Genomic DNA, 15,163 nt, shown 5'->3' with positions numbered 1-15,163 from the left:
CCAAAGGTCCAAAATGAGTTTAACCCTTAAGGGATTTATAAAAACTTTACCACTGCACCAGATATTTATGAAAATGTATATAAACCCGTCCTGTAAAATGGACCAGGCCTTGTTCTTAAAATACTTGCTGCCTCCTACACTTTTAGAAACTGCTTGTCAACATTAGTTTCACTGTACTTTCAGTTCTGTAATCCTTTCTTGAAATAGCCTTAAACATCAGCCAAGTTACAAACGCAGCACTTATGTATTTCTCTTTTGATTAACGCTGATCACACGTCTTCATTTGGATATAACAGATAAAGATAAAGAGACTAGTGTCCCGTAGGAATAGAAGACCTGTTTGAACATAATAAAACATGGACCCAGATCCAGTAGGCATCTGACTAACCCTAGGGTCTAGTTTGACCAGTCAAGACCTACAATGCAAACAGACATAGGGGGTTAACTTTAAAGTAATGTTTGTGTAAATCTGAAAAACAGTAGTAGTAAAGTTCTTTTGTGTTATAGTTTTCTTCAGAAATATAAGGAAGAACTACTTAAGTCTTAATCTGCTAGATACCTGATTCATTGTTAAATGTTCAGCATTTTTAAAGGTTTTGTTTGGAACTTGTCTTAAACATCTTTTTGTTAACAATTGCTACCATGTCTTCTCTTCCTGTGCAGCTCAAAGTGCCCATGACAGACAAACCCAACACCACAGTGAACTTTCGCAAGCTGCTGCTAAACCGCTGCCAGAAGGAGTTTGAGAAAGACAAGGTGGACGACGTGGTGTTCGAGAGGAAGCAGAAAGAGCTGGACTCTGCTGCGTCGGTACGATCGATGAATCACTCAACTGTGACACCAGAATTCATACACAGCTCTAGCAAAGATTATGTTAATAACTGTGCAGGAAAAGCGTTTCATAACGTTTCCCTTTGTCCCTTTAGGCGACGGAGCGTGATCGTCTTCAGGAAGAGCTGGAGGACGCTAAGGACAAGGCCCGACGGCGTTCCATCGGCAACATCAAGTTCATCGGTGAGCTCTTCAAGCTGAAGATGTTGACGGAGGCCATCATGCACGACTGTGTTGTGAAGCTGCTGAAGAACCACGACGAGGAGTCTTTGGAGTGCCTGTGCAGGCTGCTCACCACCATCGGCAAGGACCTGGACTTTGAGAAGGCCAAGGTGAGGAGGAGAGAGACGGTTGATTGTGTTATTTCTGGGGGCAGTACGTTTTTTTTAATGCTATGATTTCAGTTTTAAGTGAAGGAGAGTAAACATGTATATTTCAGGGCTTTATAGGTGATAGTAGTTGGAGTAATATATATACCAAAATGTGACAAAGCAGCCTTATTGTGGGAAGCACGAAACAAATGATGAAGGTTATTGAAAGAAAGTACATCCCTGTGATTTCATGTTTTGAAAAAGAGACGACAGTGGCTCAGACCACCTTCAGAACAGTCTGAAGCTTTGCAGAATTACTTTCATAGATGAAGCGGCATGTTGTTTAAAATCTTTTATTTAATGAGTCTTATATGTTTCAATTACAGTATGTTACCTATGTCCCACAAGAGAGTCATTTTGTAGGTATCTGGTTATTTTAAAATTGAAAAATACCAGTTAAAATTTCCCAAAGCTCAAAGTTACTCAAAGCTTTTTTCTGAGAGCTTCTTTTGTCCAACAAACAGTCCAAAATGCAGCAAGTCATTCAATTTGCTCAAAAATGAAATTCATCGATTATGAACATAATTAGTTGCAGTTTGCAGTCTGCAATTTTCAAATGATGACGACTGTATTGACCTTGTTAATGCTGCTGATGATTATTATAAAAAAGAAAAAAAAACATCCTGTGCACTGCCTGTCGCCACCAGTGTCTGGTAGCACTTGAAGTTGGCACTTACTGACTTTGTTCCCTCCTGTCTTGATTGTTGCTTGTCGTGTATTAACTCTCAGATGTTTGTCGCTTTGGACAAAAGCGTCTGCTGAATTAAATCAGAACATTGTAACTATAGCCTCTGTATTTGGGCCGTGCAATTTAACCACTGCGCTAAAATGGCGCCCCTAGCAACACTTTTTTGAGAAATAAAAGAGACGACTCTGGTTGGACTCGATCCCACACCAGCTGGGCGGCATCCAGTTCAGAAACATGTCATGAGGAAATAAGAAGAAAACAGGAATATTCCCACAGTGTCCCCTCTGTGGATTCTCTGCTATGTTCTGTGTGACCGGCTCTCCTGTAGACATGAGCGACTCCCAGCTGGACTCAGCGAGAGTCCTACGCTTTGCGAGACAGAACTGACCCGAGGGCCTTTCTGCTCTCTCTTTTTGCTGCACTGTAATGTGTGGTCTGATCCTCATCATCCACCAGTCACCCTGCAAAACAAAAACCCCTCTGACTGCTATGAGCTCATAACACCTTACTCCTGCTGTATTTCTTTTTATGTTTACCAACATAAAGATGCAGCGTCTGTAGATTAAATCCTACAGAATGTGTTTATAAATCATCCATCTCGTCCTTGAGATGGGTTTCATCATGTTTAATGTGGTAATAGCCGCTTCAATGTGAACATGGCCGCTTTAATGTCGGGCCATTACAGTGAATTGGTTCTGTTCCTTTTGGGCTATTACAGTTTTAGTTCTGCTGTCTCCTAAAATGATTCAATTTAATCCTGTGCGGTCAGACCGCTCCTGCTCCCTGTAATAAACCCAACAATCGGTCAGTTCAGTGAAATTATGTTGGCACCTCTGAAACCTGCAGCCCAGTCGATTAATGAACAGAGACATAGAGAATGTAACCTTCATGTTTTAAATTAACCTTCTCTCTCTGCCTTTCTCTTTCAGCCTCGGATGGACCAGTATTTCAATCAGATGGAAAAAATCGTCAAGGAGAGGAAGACGTCCTCTCGGATACGGTTCATGTTACAGGACATTATAGACCTGAGATTGGTGAGTGTGTGAGTCACGAAGAGTTTTCCCACAGTGGTTTCTTTCATTGATCTTTGACCCTCTAGAAGAAATTATATCTGATATCATGCTGGATCAGGGGTGGCCGACCCTGCTCTTCGAGAGCTACCTTCCTGCATGTTTTAGGTTTCTCCGTCCTCTAACACACCTGATTTGAATGATCTGCTCGCTGTCAACCCCCCAGATATTTAGTTTCCAACACATAGACTTTACTTGTGCACACCACCCAGATACATAAACAGCTGCACAGGTATATTTACTGACCAATTTTAGCATTTTTCTATTTTATCAAACAGAGAACAAAGCCCTCAATGATCAATTAATAGGTTGGGGTCTTGAAAGCATATCCTCTCTGGTTTATGAATGTTTTTCATCCTTCATCCTTCTTAGTGGACAATCCTCCCCTCATTTACACGTTCATTCTGCTGTTGCATGAAGGGTCCACGGACATCGCACGATCTGTAGAGAAACGCAGAGAGACAGATGTTCTCTGGTGTTGTGTCCTTCCTGTAAATGACTGTGTTGTGACCTCTCATGCTTAAATTAGTCCTACTTATGCTGCTCTATTGTTGTTAGGGTCATTTATTCTTGGTAATGTTTACAATATACAAAAATGCCCCCCCGTCCTGGCCACAGTTACACTTTCATTCTGTGGGAAACACAGATGGAAGTAAACTACAATTTGACTGGCGGAGGCAGACGACCGCAAGGTGGTAATTGTGGCTATCCTTAATCTGTTGTAGCAATTACTTTGTTTAGGTATTTAACCTCAATTTTAAAACATAACCAGTGACGAAGGCTGAATCTTGTCAGTGGGACTTCCTGTAAACATAACTGATGGAGTAATTGTCCTTATTTGATAATCATCTGTTTTTCCTGGTTATATATACAAATAAAAATATGAAAATTCAAGTTTCCAGGCCTGACAACAGTGTCAGAAACATACAAGGAATGGGAACAAACACGGAGCAATTCACTTGATATTATAGGTGTTTCACGCCAGTCTCATTTCCAATAGAGAGACATCTGCATTGAAACACAAACTGTTTGAATCAATGCCAGTTTCCTACAAGACAGTAGAAACACAGAATCAAGCCCTGCTTTCAAATTTGAAAGTAAAATGAGGGCGACTCTTTCGGCGGTGCAAGGATCCACTTTGTTTAAAAACAAAACCACCATAAACGCCATCGTGGAACAGCAAAAATGTACATTAAATGTTACGATCAAAAGCTAATTCATCAGTCTTTGCGTTTGTGTGTTGCTCTGCTTTGCCCCTCCTTAATCTTAACTGATCTTCATCCTTCCTGTTAAAACCCTCATTCTCCTTCTTCTTCCAGCACAACTGGGTGTCCAGGAGAGCCGACCAGGGCCCCAAAACCATCGAGCAGATCCACAAGGAGGCAAAGATCGAGGAGCAGGAGGAGCAGAGAAAAGTGCACCAGCAGCTGCTCTCCAAGGACAGCAAGCGACGGCCAGGTCAGGCCCTGCAGTCTAAATCCTCTTTTAGGCTTAGAGTCACATCGGCTGCAGCAACTCAGGAAGCCTGCTAGCATACAGGCAGACTTCCTGTCGCCACAGCCTGCAGGGACGCTATTGTTCCCAACAGCAGACTGGAAGCTCCCAACTCCCTCCCATCTGCTAGCTGAGCTATAATATTTTATCACGTCTGTAAAAAAAGTCAGACATATTAATCCAGCCGTCTCTTTCACAGTCGTTTGACTTACTCAATGAAAATATTGTTGGACTTTTAGTGAAGTTCTGTCCGCCTTTGTTTGGGTGTGTCTCTTCGGCCTCGTAGATCCAAGAGAGCAGAGAGAGCAGAGGGATCAGCAGCGCACGCAGAGAGAAGAGACCTGGAACACTGTGCCCATGAGCAAGAACAGCAGGACCATCGATCCCACCAAGATCCCAAAGATCTCCAAGGTATGACGTCTTTACACCCACAATTCTCCCTTTCACCTGAAGGAGCTTTTACACCGACATGTTTACATTTTATAACAGCATTTTAAACAATATCCATTCAGAAAAGGCACATAACACAGTTCACCTACACTGGGCGTAAGAGTACCGGTGTAAACGGGAAGATTGTTTCCTCTGTGGTTGGTTGCTTAGTCGCAGAAAACTGAAAAGTAAAACCTGAGATTTCTTTGTTTACATAACGATGATTAGGAACCGTTACCATGAGTAACTCTTGAGTTTCATACAGGGAATACAGAGACTGAACAGCTCCAATAGGAAGCAGACGTGTAGCATGATGCAATATAATGCAGCACTGGAATATTCAGACTTAATCAGGAGCAGCGTTTGCAAAGGTCTCAATTTTTGGAACAGTCTGGATATTGGGTATAAAAATAGCACAAGTTCTGAGTTTTAAAATGAAAGCATGTTGGTGTGGACGTGGCCTGAGGAAGGTGTTTTCACTTCTTTACTTCAGCAGGTCCAGACCAAAGAAAATGCTCTACAGTTCTGCCTCTAGTTTGTTCTGGTTTGATTTGACACGTTTGCAGATAAACCAAGAAAGTACAACATCACCTGCAAGTGAAAAGAGTGTTGTAAATCAGAGAAAGGGCTGCATGGTGGTGCAGTGGTCAGCGCTGTCACTTCACAACTAGAAGGTTCCTTGTTCAATTTTCAATTCAGTTTCAGACAAGGTGGGCCTTTCTGTGTGCAGTTTGCATGTTCTCCCCATGCATGCGTGGGTTCCCTCCTGGTACCCCAGCTTCCTCCCACAGTCCACAGACATGCTCGTTGTAAGGTGAATGTATATGGTGCAGGATAAAGGACAAAATGAAGACTATTGAGAGGCCGAAGGAGGCTATATCCTTGCATAAGCCAGCCACTGATCTGGCCAATGATAAGCCAGCGCTGGGAGGCCGGTGATGGTAAATGAGAAGCCGCCTATTCATTCAACCGGGGCAGCAAGTCATGCATCTAACATAGCAACCCATTGGATCGGCTACTGGCTAGGCTGGTCATTAGCTTCCGGGGCTAGCGACCAGCACGCCGAAGCTAGCAACCCATTGGATCATCTACTGGCTAGGCTGGTCATTAGCTTCCAAGGCTGGCGACTAGCAAGCCAAAGCTAGCTACATTAGCAATGTCCTTGGCTGGTCACTTTCTTCTGTTGTATTTTATTGGCAGATTGGAGCCAAATGTGGCGCGTTACCGCCATCACCTGTTGACACGTAGGATTTAGATTCTTTTAAATTAGTCTATTTGTTGTTATCAAGAAAGAAAGTATTTCCTCTTTCCTTTGCTGACAATCTATGTACGGTATTGCTGCTTAGAACGTGCATGTGCACAAACATAGCCTCCTTCAGCCTCTCAATGGTCTTAATTTTGTCGTGTTCCTGCACCATAAATGCGAGTGTCTATGTGTCAGCCCTGTGATTGACTGGCAGTCAGTCCAGGGTGCAACCCCGCCTCTCGCCCAATGACAGCTGGGACAGGCTTCAGCCTCCCCACAACCCTGAAAAAGGATAAGCGGTATAGAAGATGAATGGATGGATATCAGGGAAGTTCCCACAGTCACTCGTCGATGCACCTATGTGTTGCCACGGCTTAAAACATCACTTACTGGATGAGTTCACAATCAACAGATCTTATCTTTGTTGGCAGTTTAATGAATCAGGTTGCCCCCGAACTTAACTTGGTAGAGAGTGTTACATTGACGGCTAAGTTGTAGTTGCAGCGGCCTGGATTTGATTACATCCCAGGCCATTTGCTGCAGGTCCTCCCCTGTTTCACTCCTTTGTTTTTCCCTGACAATTCATTAGAGGCAAAAAGAAAGGAAAAATAATCATTAAAAAACAAGGTTATTGCCTAATGTGTTGGCCATGTGGGTGTATATCTACCATTTATCAGGCCTAAAGTTTGTGTTTTTGCTTTGACACCAAAACAAGCCGTCATGGTTTTTAATTTTCAGCAGAGTTTGATTGACAGTCTCTCAGGTTTATGTGGTTTAGTCATACTGGCAGTGAAAGTCATCAATTTAATTCCTCACAAGAGTCTAGGTAGATAATGCATTCTAATGCAGAAGATACATTCAGTGTGGTGAAGGCATCAAGTATAACTACCTAATAAAAACACTCTGATGGACTGTGATGAGTGTGCAGGCTGCCTTGAGGACACTTGGAGTCTGGGCTGCATTATAAATTAGTCAAATTACTGAGGTTGTTCTTCATGTCGTGACAAGTTTGAAGATATCTTCCTCGTCAGTCACAGGCTCGTTCGCTGGTGGCAGGTTTTCTTTCACTTTCTGTACACAGCAGATAGCCTGCTTGTTTACACAGCAGCAGGAGGAGGAATCCTGTGGCTCATCATGTGTGTGCGCACACACACACACACACACACACACACACACACACACACACACTGTCCCAGCCCTCATCTGTGCTACATTACAGAGGGTTATGTTCAATGGTACACATGCCCCCTGCTGGACGCATGAGGTACTGCTCTGTAGAGCACAAGAAATTAAGTTGGATTAATTCATTTTCAGAGCTCCCCCTGCTGGAGGAGTACCACCATGTAACTCAATGTTAGCCCCAGTTTATTTTACTGATATTTTATGACAGTTAATGTATTATACTACATTTATACTCTGTATGTTCTGTGCTAGATGTTGTTAATTTAAAATCTTGAATCAAAGACTTACACCAATGCATTCTTGATGCCCCACAATATAAAATTAAAGGGTTTTAAAAAAGAGTAGATGGACACATTCACATTTTAGTTTTCAGCAGATTGTTAGGAGTAAAGCAACACATGGATGTTGGTATTGACACTGAATGATGTGCTTTGTTCCTCTGGCAGCTCAGCACAGTACAATGCCAGGGATGCACCTCTCATGCACCACCTTAATGTTACCTGTTGGTGTCAGTTCCCCTTCTTGTTTCTAAACTATTCCCCGCTCTGCAGCCTCAAATGGACGAGAAGATCCAGCTGGGCCCCCGGGCTCAGGTTACGTGGGTGAAGGGCAGCAGTGGAGGAGCCAAAGCCAGTGACTCAGGTAAGAAGGCATGAATCAGCTAAACATTGCAAGAGCAGGAAATGGTACAGATGATACATTACCTCCTCTTCAAACACGATGAGTCCAGTAGATTTTCATTAGCACTAATGTTTGTCTAATAGTCGATCATTTTTCCTTGATTGTAAGTGCGGTGTTTCTTGTAATTCTTTCCTCAGAACTATCACGGACAGCTGGCCTCAATCGTTACTCTGCACTGCAGTCGACACCTTCACCTCAGCCCTCCACCACTCCTCCACAGAACCAAGACTTTGACTCCAGGAGAACTCTGGGAAGGTACAGGACAGCTGTGGCATCATATTAATCGCTCATGTTTAATCATTCTGTCTGCCCTGTCTGGTACATTTTGTGCTTCTTGTCCCTGAGAGAAAAGCAACAACCTAACCTATTTGTCGGCCTCTGTTTCTCTCTCAGCAGTCGTAGCAGTACAGGGAGAGAACGCAGCGAGAAGCCACTAATCTCTGCCCCTCCCTCGTCACGACCCGGATCCTTCGTCAGGGGAGGCAGTTCGAAGGAGCTGCTGGAGAGTCAAACCTCCGAGGAGCCGCGAAGAGACCGAGGACGAGAGGGAGCCGAACCGAGGAGACCGAGTGTCACCGAGGACAAGACAGAGTCAGAGCGGGGCAGAGCCAGGGAGCCTGGTGAGACACAAACCTCTACACTGTACATGCATAACAATATTAAATGTAAACTGTCTCTTGTGGCATTACACTAATAAGAGTTTTCTATTATTTTATGCTTATTTTAATTCATTTGGCATTATAAAAAATACTCTATAGGTACAGTCTAAAGTATAGAAAGTATTGCAGTACCTCTTACGAATCTGTTTTTTGCGTCGACAGTGAAACCTGAGCCAGTGGTGCAGATCCCAGACAGACCGGCTCTGTCTGAGGAGGAGTTGGAGAGGAAGTCCAAGTCCATCATCGACGAGTTCCTGCACATAAATGACTACAAGGTACGGAGACAAGAAACCAACAGAAGATGTCAGTTAAGGGGCCAATTTTTAGTGCAACACAGGGCTGCTCAAAAGGTTGCTGATGATGAAAATGACTCCTTTTGTTCATTTTTCTGCACATTATTTACCATTTAAACTTGCTTTGATGATGCCCTGAAACAGGGGCTGCATAGTGGTGCAGTGGTTAGCAGTCACAGCTTTGAAGGTTCCTAGTTCAAATCTTGGTTCGGACCTTTCTTTGTGGAGTTTGCATGTTCTCCCTGTGCATGCATGGGTTCCCCACAGTCCAAAGACATGCTCATTAGGTTCATTGGTGACTCTAAAATTGCACGTAGGTGTGACTGTGAGCGTGAAAGGTTGTCTGTCTTTATGGCTGTGTTCGAAATCGGATACTACATACTATATACCACATACTGCATACTGTGTTCGGCGGAAGTCTGTAGAATGGAGGAGCTTTGCACATGTATTTTGCAGTATGCTACGCCACACCAGTTTCCGGTTTTGGAAAGAGGAAGTAAACAATAACTGCCGCTTCTTTAGCTGTGACGCCCCCTGCTGTCCGTCATTTCAACTGCTGTTCTGACGTTCCAGTGCTTTGCATTGTGGGATACGGTAGGAGAGGTAGACTGGTCCGATGCATACTGGAGGCTTTTTCCAAATCAGTACGACATACGGGAGTTTTTGGTGTACCGCACATCTTGCTTTTATTAGGCATACTGCATTTTGGCCAAATCAGTACGTACTGCTAGTATAGTGTGGCATTTCGAACACAGCATATGTGTCAGCCCTGTGATTGGCTGGCGATCAGTACAGGACGTAACCCCACATCTCACTGAATGACAGCTGGGATAGGCTCCAGCCCGCCCACGAACCTGAACATGATAAGCGATATAGATAACGGATGGATGGATGCTCTGAAACAAGTCTGTTTCAATGTTTAGAAAATAATGTATCATGTAGCATGTTTTTCTTCAATATACATATATGTTTTTCTATCTCTTTACAAGTTATATATGACTTATCTCCTTTATTCAAACATAACTAATACAAAATGTAAGTTCCCCTCCCTCACTTGGTCTCCTTTTTCTTTGTTTCCTGCAGGAGGCGGTTCAGTGTGTGGACGAGCTTCAGTTGGGCTCTCAGCTGCACATCTTCGTGCACGTCGGGGTGGAGTCGACTCTGGAGCGCAGTCAGATAACTCGGGACCACATGGGCCAGCTGCTCTTCCAGCTGCTGCAGCAGGGACTCCTGCCCAAATCCCAGTTCTACAAAGGGTCAGTTCATCTGATTAATGCACGGGGGCTATCGATCTTAACCTTTTCAGAAAGTCAGAGTTTCTTTTATGCTTGCCTGCTTTTTGTAAATGTGACTATCGGGTTTCCATAAAGACAAAATATTGATTATAAAGCCGTTTGCTTGTTGTTAATCTTTCCTGTTGATTTTGTGGCGTCAGAAATTATAGTTGGTCTCTGGCAGAGACTTTGGGATTTCCATTAGCTTATCCTTGTCAACATTGCATCCAACAATAAAGTGCATCAATAATACATATACAGCTTTATGTTTTAGCCACATTAATTATTTATTTGTGATTCTGTCACCTTTGACACCACAGGAACAAAAGTGTAATCACTTGGAGTTGCATCCTAACCGTCTCTGTGTCTTCTTTTTCCTCAGGTTTGCAGACACGCTGGAGCAGGCGGACGACATGGCCATCGACATTCCCCACATCTGGCTGTACCTGGCCGAGCTGCTCAGCCCCGTGCTGAGGGAGGGGGGCTTCTCTATGAGAGAGCTCTTTAGGTACTGAGAGTCACAACTTTACATTTGGCTGGAATGAGTTTAAATTTGTGCTTTGAAAAAAGTAACATGGTTGTTGTCATGTTTATGTTCCTCCTTTCAAGATTAATTTCTGTCGTCTCTGTTTGTTCACAGTGAACTAAGCAAACCTTTGCTTCCTGTGGGAAGAGCTGGGATCTTAATTTCTGAAATACTACACATACTATGCAAACAAATGGTGAGAAACACTTCACTCTAATTGTTTTTATGTTCTCTGTTGAGTGCCAGTGGAGTAAAATCAATAGCTCCTCTGTAGTTGGAGGTTAATGGATTAAGTGTCTTTTAGTGTTGCACTTTAACAGATTTGATTATTCATTTACTCCTATTATTAACACTAATGACTTGATGATAATGCCCTGGTGATTTTTTGCTCGTATATTCGACTTAAAACGTTTTGTATTGAAGAGAAGAGAGGTGTGACGTTGTCTCGTCTTGTCCCCACAGAGCCATAGGACTATAGGTTCTTTGTGGAGGGAATCTGGCCTCAACTGGATCGACTTCCTGCCAGAGGGAGAGGACGTCCAGGCTTTCATCTCACAACAGGTCAGTGAAAAAGAGCATCCACTGAATTGGAGAAACATCAATATACCTTTTATCTTATCTTTATTCCACATTTCGTCATCTTTACCTTATTGTCTCTCCTCTCGTCTTGATACAAACAGAAGCTTCAGTTCGTTCTGTCAGACGGCTCCAGCTCTGACGCGTCCCAGAGTAAAAGGATCTTGTCTCCTGAGGAGCTGAGCCAGCAGCTGGAGAGACTTCTCCTGGAGGACATGGCCAGCGACGAGCAGATCTTCGACTGGGTAGAGGTACGAGAAGTGACAGTGCAGTCAGGTCTCTAAAAATAGTACAACACACACAAACACAAGCCCCGCCTCCAACAGCATTATAATATGAGAACGCTGCATGCTTATTGACTCCATGTTGCTCATGAGATTTATATTTAGACTGGCCAAGATTTGTACAGGCAGACACTGGTGCAATTCTGCCATTGTTTGTGAAGATGAGTGCATCTTAAATACTACATGGCTCAGTAGGACAGTGTTATAAACTGCTCTCTTGTTGCTCCAAAGAGAGGTCATCTCTCTTTGCTGCTGCAAAATTCATCCGCACTCCCACTCACATACCCTGATCACACACCTGCTTCTTTCAGTACCTATTAGTCCTGTTTAACAAGTAATACGAGGGTTTCATGTTGTATTATTGAAGGATTTAGATGTGATGCTAAGATGTGTCTTTTATTTCCCAGGCAAACCTGGATGAATCTCAGATGAGCTCGTCTCCCTTCCTGAGGGCTTTGATGACAGCTGTGTGTAAGGCAGCTGTGAAAGGTAAGCACTCCACCACCTGGAGGAGCGATTCCTCCATTCTGCTTAAAACCGCACCGCTGATTGCAACATTTACTGTCTGCCAAACTACGAGCGGCCTGTCTCAGCATGCACTGACTGTGCCTCCTGCTTTACCGAACAGATGATAACACCAACTGTCGAGTGGACACGGCCATCATCCAGAGGAGATTGCCCGTTTTACTCAAGTACCTTAACTCAGACACTGAGCGACAGCTGCAAGCACTTTATGCACTTCAGGCGCTGATCGTCGCCCTCGATCAGCCTCCAAGTAAGTGCTGCATCAAGCTTTACTCCTCCCACCTCCTTACCGTGAAACAGAGACATTTTTTTTTCCATCTTCTTTTTGGCAATTTTTCATCAGTGAAACTTAAATTATAGTGTCAAGCAATTTCTAAGGTTTGTTTACACAAATGGCTCAAGCAGCATTAAGGTACAGAATATAATCTAATATAATAATAATAATAATATTATAAAGGTCCATTTAGTAGCTGGTCTACAGTTAAGTTTACCATGCTTCGAGTTCAAAAGGTCTGCAAAGTTTTAACTTGCAGTCAGAGAAAATACACCTTTTTTTAAAACCTAAATGTTCTCCTAAGTCCAGAGGGCAGGGAAAACTGAATGAATCAGACTCGTATAAAAACTTCTTTACAGAACATTTAATGCAGAAAACTATACTTATGGTGATCTAGAAATGGTGTCTGTATACAGGTGGTCCAGCAGAGCGCACTCTGACTCCACAGTACTGTCAGCACTGTGCATCAGATGTAGCAGAGCATCACAGCAGAAAAGACTGTGGTCTGCTCTACAAGGGGACTAAAATGTAAAATAACTTCATATTTTCTTTAGTACATTTTTTTATTTAAAAAATAAACGCTTTTACATTATTGATTCAAAATGTTACAACATTATTGGCTACTTATTACTTTTCCAAATGTTGCAATAAGATCAGAGACATTTTGTTACTGTCATGTTTTACATTTATGGTACGTAAACTGGGGACACTGCACTTGTATGAGTTAACTAGAATCAGTGAGTGAATGAGTTAACATAATTTGCATAAGAAAAACATGTTGGGAATTGCCTTGGTGAGCTCGTACTACAGGTAAGAGAATGGCATTCTTGTAATTAAACCATTATTATATTAAGTACCATAAGATAAACATAATATCTTAACATCAGAAAGCTCTGCTGTTTAGAAGCCAATAATAAATGATACAAAACACAACATACTAGACACTAAATATACCTTACAGTGCCCGAGATTTACCTTCTTATGAGTCAAATAGCCTCAGGAAATGTTCTTCTTTTGAACCTCCCGAATTTAAAACGGTTGACCCCACCTCCTCCAGGGGGCATTTATTCAAAGAGGGGGGCTGTTAGGTGGATCTTAACCATGAGAACAACACTGTGCCTCTAATGGGACTCTTAACTGAAGTGGCATAAAGATGGTCGGAGGTAACTGCAGCAGGACAGGAAGTAGAGTCTGGTCTGTTTTACAGAAGACCTGACTAATTTGTATATACAAGATGCTTAAGCACTTTTAACTCATTGGAAAGTCATTTCTATATTTTACACAATTACTTAACCATATGATGTAATTGCATTTTAAAAGCCTCACCTTGCTCATGTGTCTTCACTCTTTATCTACTTGTCTTGCAGACCTCCTCCGGATGTTCTTTGACTGTCTGTATGACGAGGACGTCATCTCGGAGGACGCTTTCTACATGTGGGAGACGAGCAAAGACCCTGCCGAGCAGCATGGTAAGGGTGTGGCCCTCAAGTCTGTCACGGCCTTCTTCACCTGGCTGCGGGAGGCGGAGGAGGAGTCGGAAGATAATTGACGAGAGGGAGACGCCCAGGGGACTCGACGTAGTAGAAACTGCATCCTTACAGCAGAAAAAACAAACGTTCAAAATGGGTGTATGGGCAGGACGACATGTTTACGGCTGGAATTTTTTTCTGCGGTACGGTTCTGAAACATGCCGCCATTTTCAGTTTGGATTCCAACGGCGGAAGCACTAAATACCTGTATTATACATAGAAAATATTTTTGTTTTAAATTTTAACTTACTTTTCTTTTGTTACTTTTTAAGAAGAGACTTAAAAGATACATAGGTTCTGGACTCTTTAATTTATTATTTTTTTAAGGACTGCAAATATGAAAGTTATTTAACATTTGCAGAAGTTCACAAATGAGAACAAGACAACAGAAATAACAATATAAATAATTATAATAACAAAATAATAATTGTGAAATAAATAGCCTCCCTGGATTCCACACTGTTTGGTTTAAAACAGGGTATAACAAAGTTATTTTGGGATGAAGGGGAAGCAGAGATAAACAGGAGCTGATGCACAGAAACTATTAACGTTGTCCGTGTATGACTTCGAGGTCAAAGGTTATGTCCTAATAACCAGGAAGTGATTCCCTCAGCCTTGGCTTGCTCAGCGTTGATATGTACATACGCCTCATGAGAGGTAGAGGTATGCATTCGAGAAGCGATGCAAGTCCGTGCACAGAACTGTCAAAACAAATGCAGACGAACAAAGCGGATACATGAGCAAAAATGCATCTTTAAAAAGCAAATGGCCAGGGTTGCTGAACATGAAAATGCTTGTAATACTTCAGACCTACAGAGCAGATTAAAGCTTGTAAATACATTAAAGACAAAAAAGGTATTTAAAATGCCTCTCATCATTTGTTCTGTTTTAAGGTTGGTGTTTGGGGAAAGTGGGTTGTACACTCTTGTTTTCATTTTGTGATTTAATGTTTGTGTGATAAACTGAGGCAATGTTTCAGCTTTCCAGTATCTAACAACGCCTCATCATCCCAAAGAAGAAGAGATGAATGATTAAACAAGGAGGAGAAAATGGAATCACTCTGAGCCACTGAAGCATCAACTGTTTTAAATTAACCATTGCCTTTCATTTAATTTGTTGCTACAGCCAGTTTATGCTCGTGTTTGACCACAGGTTTTATATTTTTTGTGTCTTCATTGTGGTAAGATCCAGTTTCGATGTGTGTCAGTGTGGTCGCATGCTTGTTACATCA

General features: G+C 42.5%; 1 protein-coding gene across 5 annotated transcripts in view; it reads left to right on the top strand.

Moving 5' to 3' along the window:
* eif4g3a (eukaryotic translation initiation factor 4 gamma, 3a) overlaps positions 1-14,797 on the top strand; it is a 66,985-nt gene extending 52,188 nt beyond the window's left edge. For 4 of the 5 annotated variants that reach the window (XM_069677615.1, XM_069677616.1, XM_069677614.1 and 1 more), the window contains 17 exons: positions 664-810; positions 927-1,163; positions 2,820-2,924; positions 4,280-4,418; positions 4,741-4,865; positions 7,863-7,953; positions 8,130-8,247; positions 8,386-8,612; positions 8,814-8,926; positions 10,028-10,200; positions 10,601-10,726; positions 10,859-10,940; positions 11,207-11,305; positions 11,425-11,571; positions 12,012-12,093; positions 12,233-12,379; positions 13,771-14,797. In XM_069677615.1, the coding sequence (XP_069533716.1) occupies positions 664-810; positions 927-1,163; positions 2,820-2,924; positions 4,280-4,418; positions 4,741-4,865; positions 7,863-7,953; positions 8,130-8,247; positions 8,386-8,612; positions 8,814-8,926; positions 10,028-10,200; positions 10,601-10,726; positions 10,859-10,940; positions 11,207-11,305; positions 11,425-11,571; positions 12,012-12,093; positions 12,233-12,379; positions 13,771-13,952 (2,340 nt within the window). In that variant the 3' untranslated portion in view covers positions 13,953-14,797. The remainder of the gene's footprint in view (positions 1-663; positions 811-926; positions 1,164-2,819; positions 2,925-4,279; positions 4,419-4,740; positions 4,866-7,862; positions 7,954-8,129; positions 8,248-8,385; positions 8,613-8,813; positions 8,927-10,027; positions 10,201-10,600; positions 10,727-10,858; positions 10,941-11,206; positions 11,306-11,424; positions 11,572-12,011; positions 12,094-12,232; positions 12,380-13,770) is intronic. The other variant, XM_069677617.1, reaches the window with a different exon arrangement.
* The last annotated feature ends 366 nt before the right edge of the window (positions 14,798-15,163 follow it).

The sequence above is a fragment of the Semicossyphus pulcher genome, unplaced genomic scaffold, assembly GCF_022749685.1.
Source record: "Semicossyphus pulcher isolate SPU_LCO1_2020_fin unplaced genomic scaffold, fSemPul1.0.p SCAF_3, whole genome shotgun sequence".
Taxonomy (NCBI): Eukaryota; Metazoa; Chordata; class Actinopteri; order Labriformes; family Labridae; genus Semicossyphus; species Semicossyphus pulcher.
The sequence above is the reverse complement of the archived record's forward strand: the minus strand, read 5'-3'. Positions and strand labels throughout refer to the sequence as shown.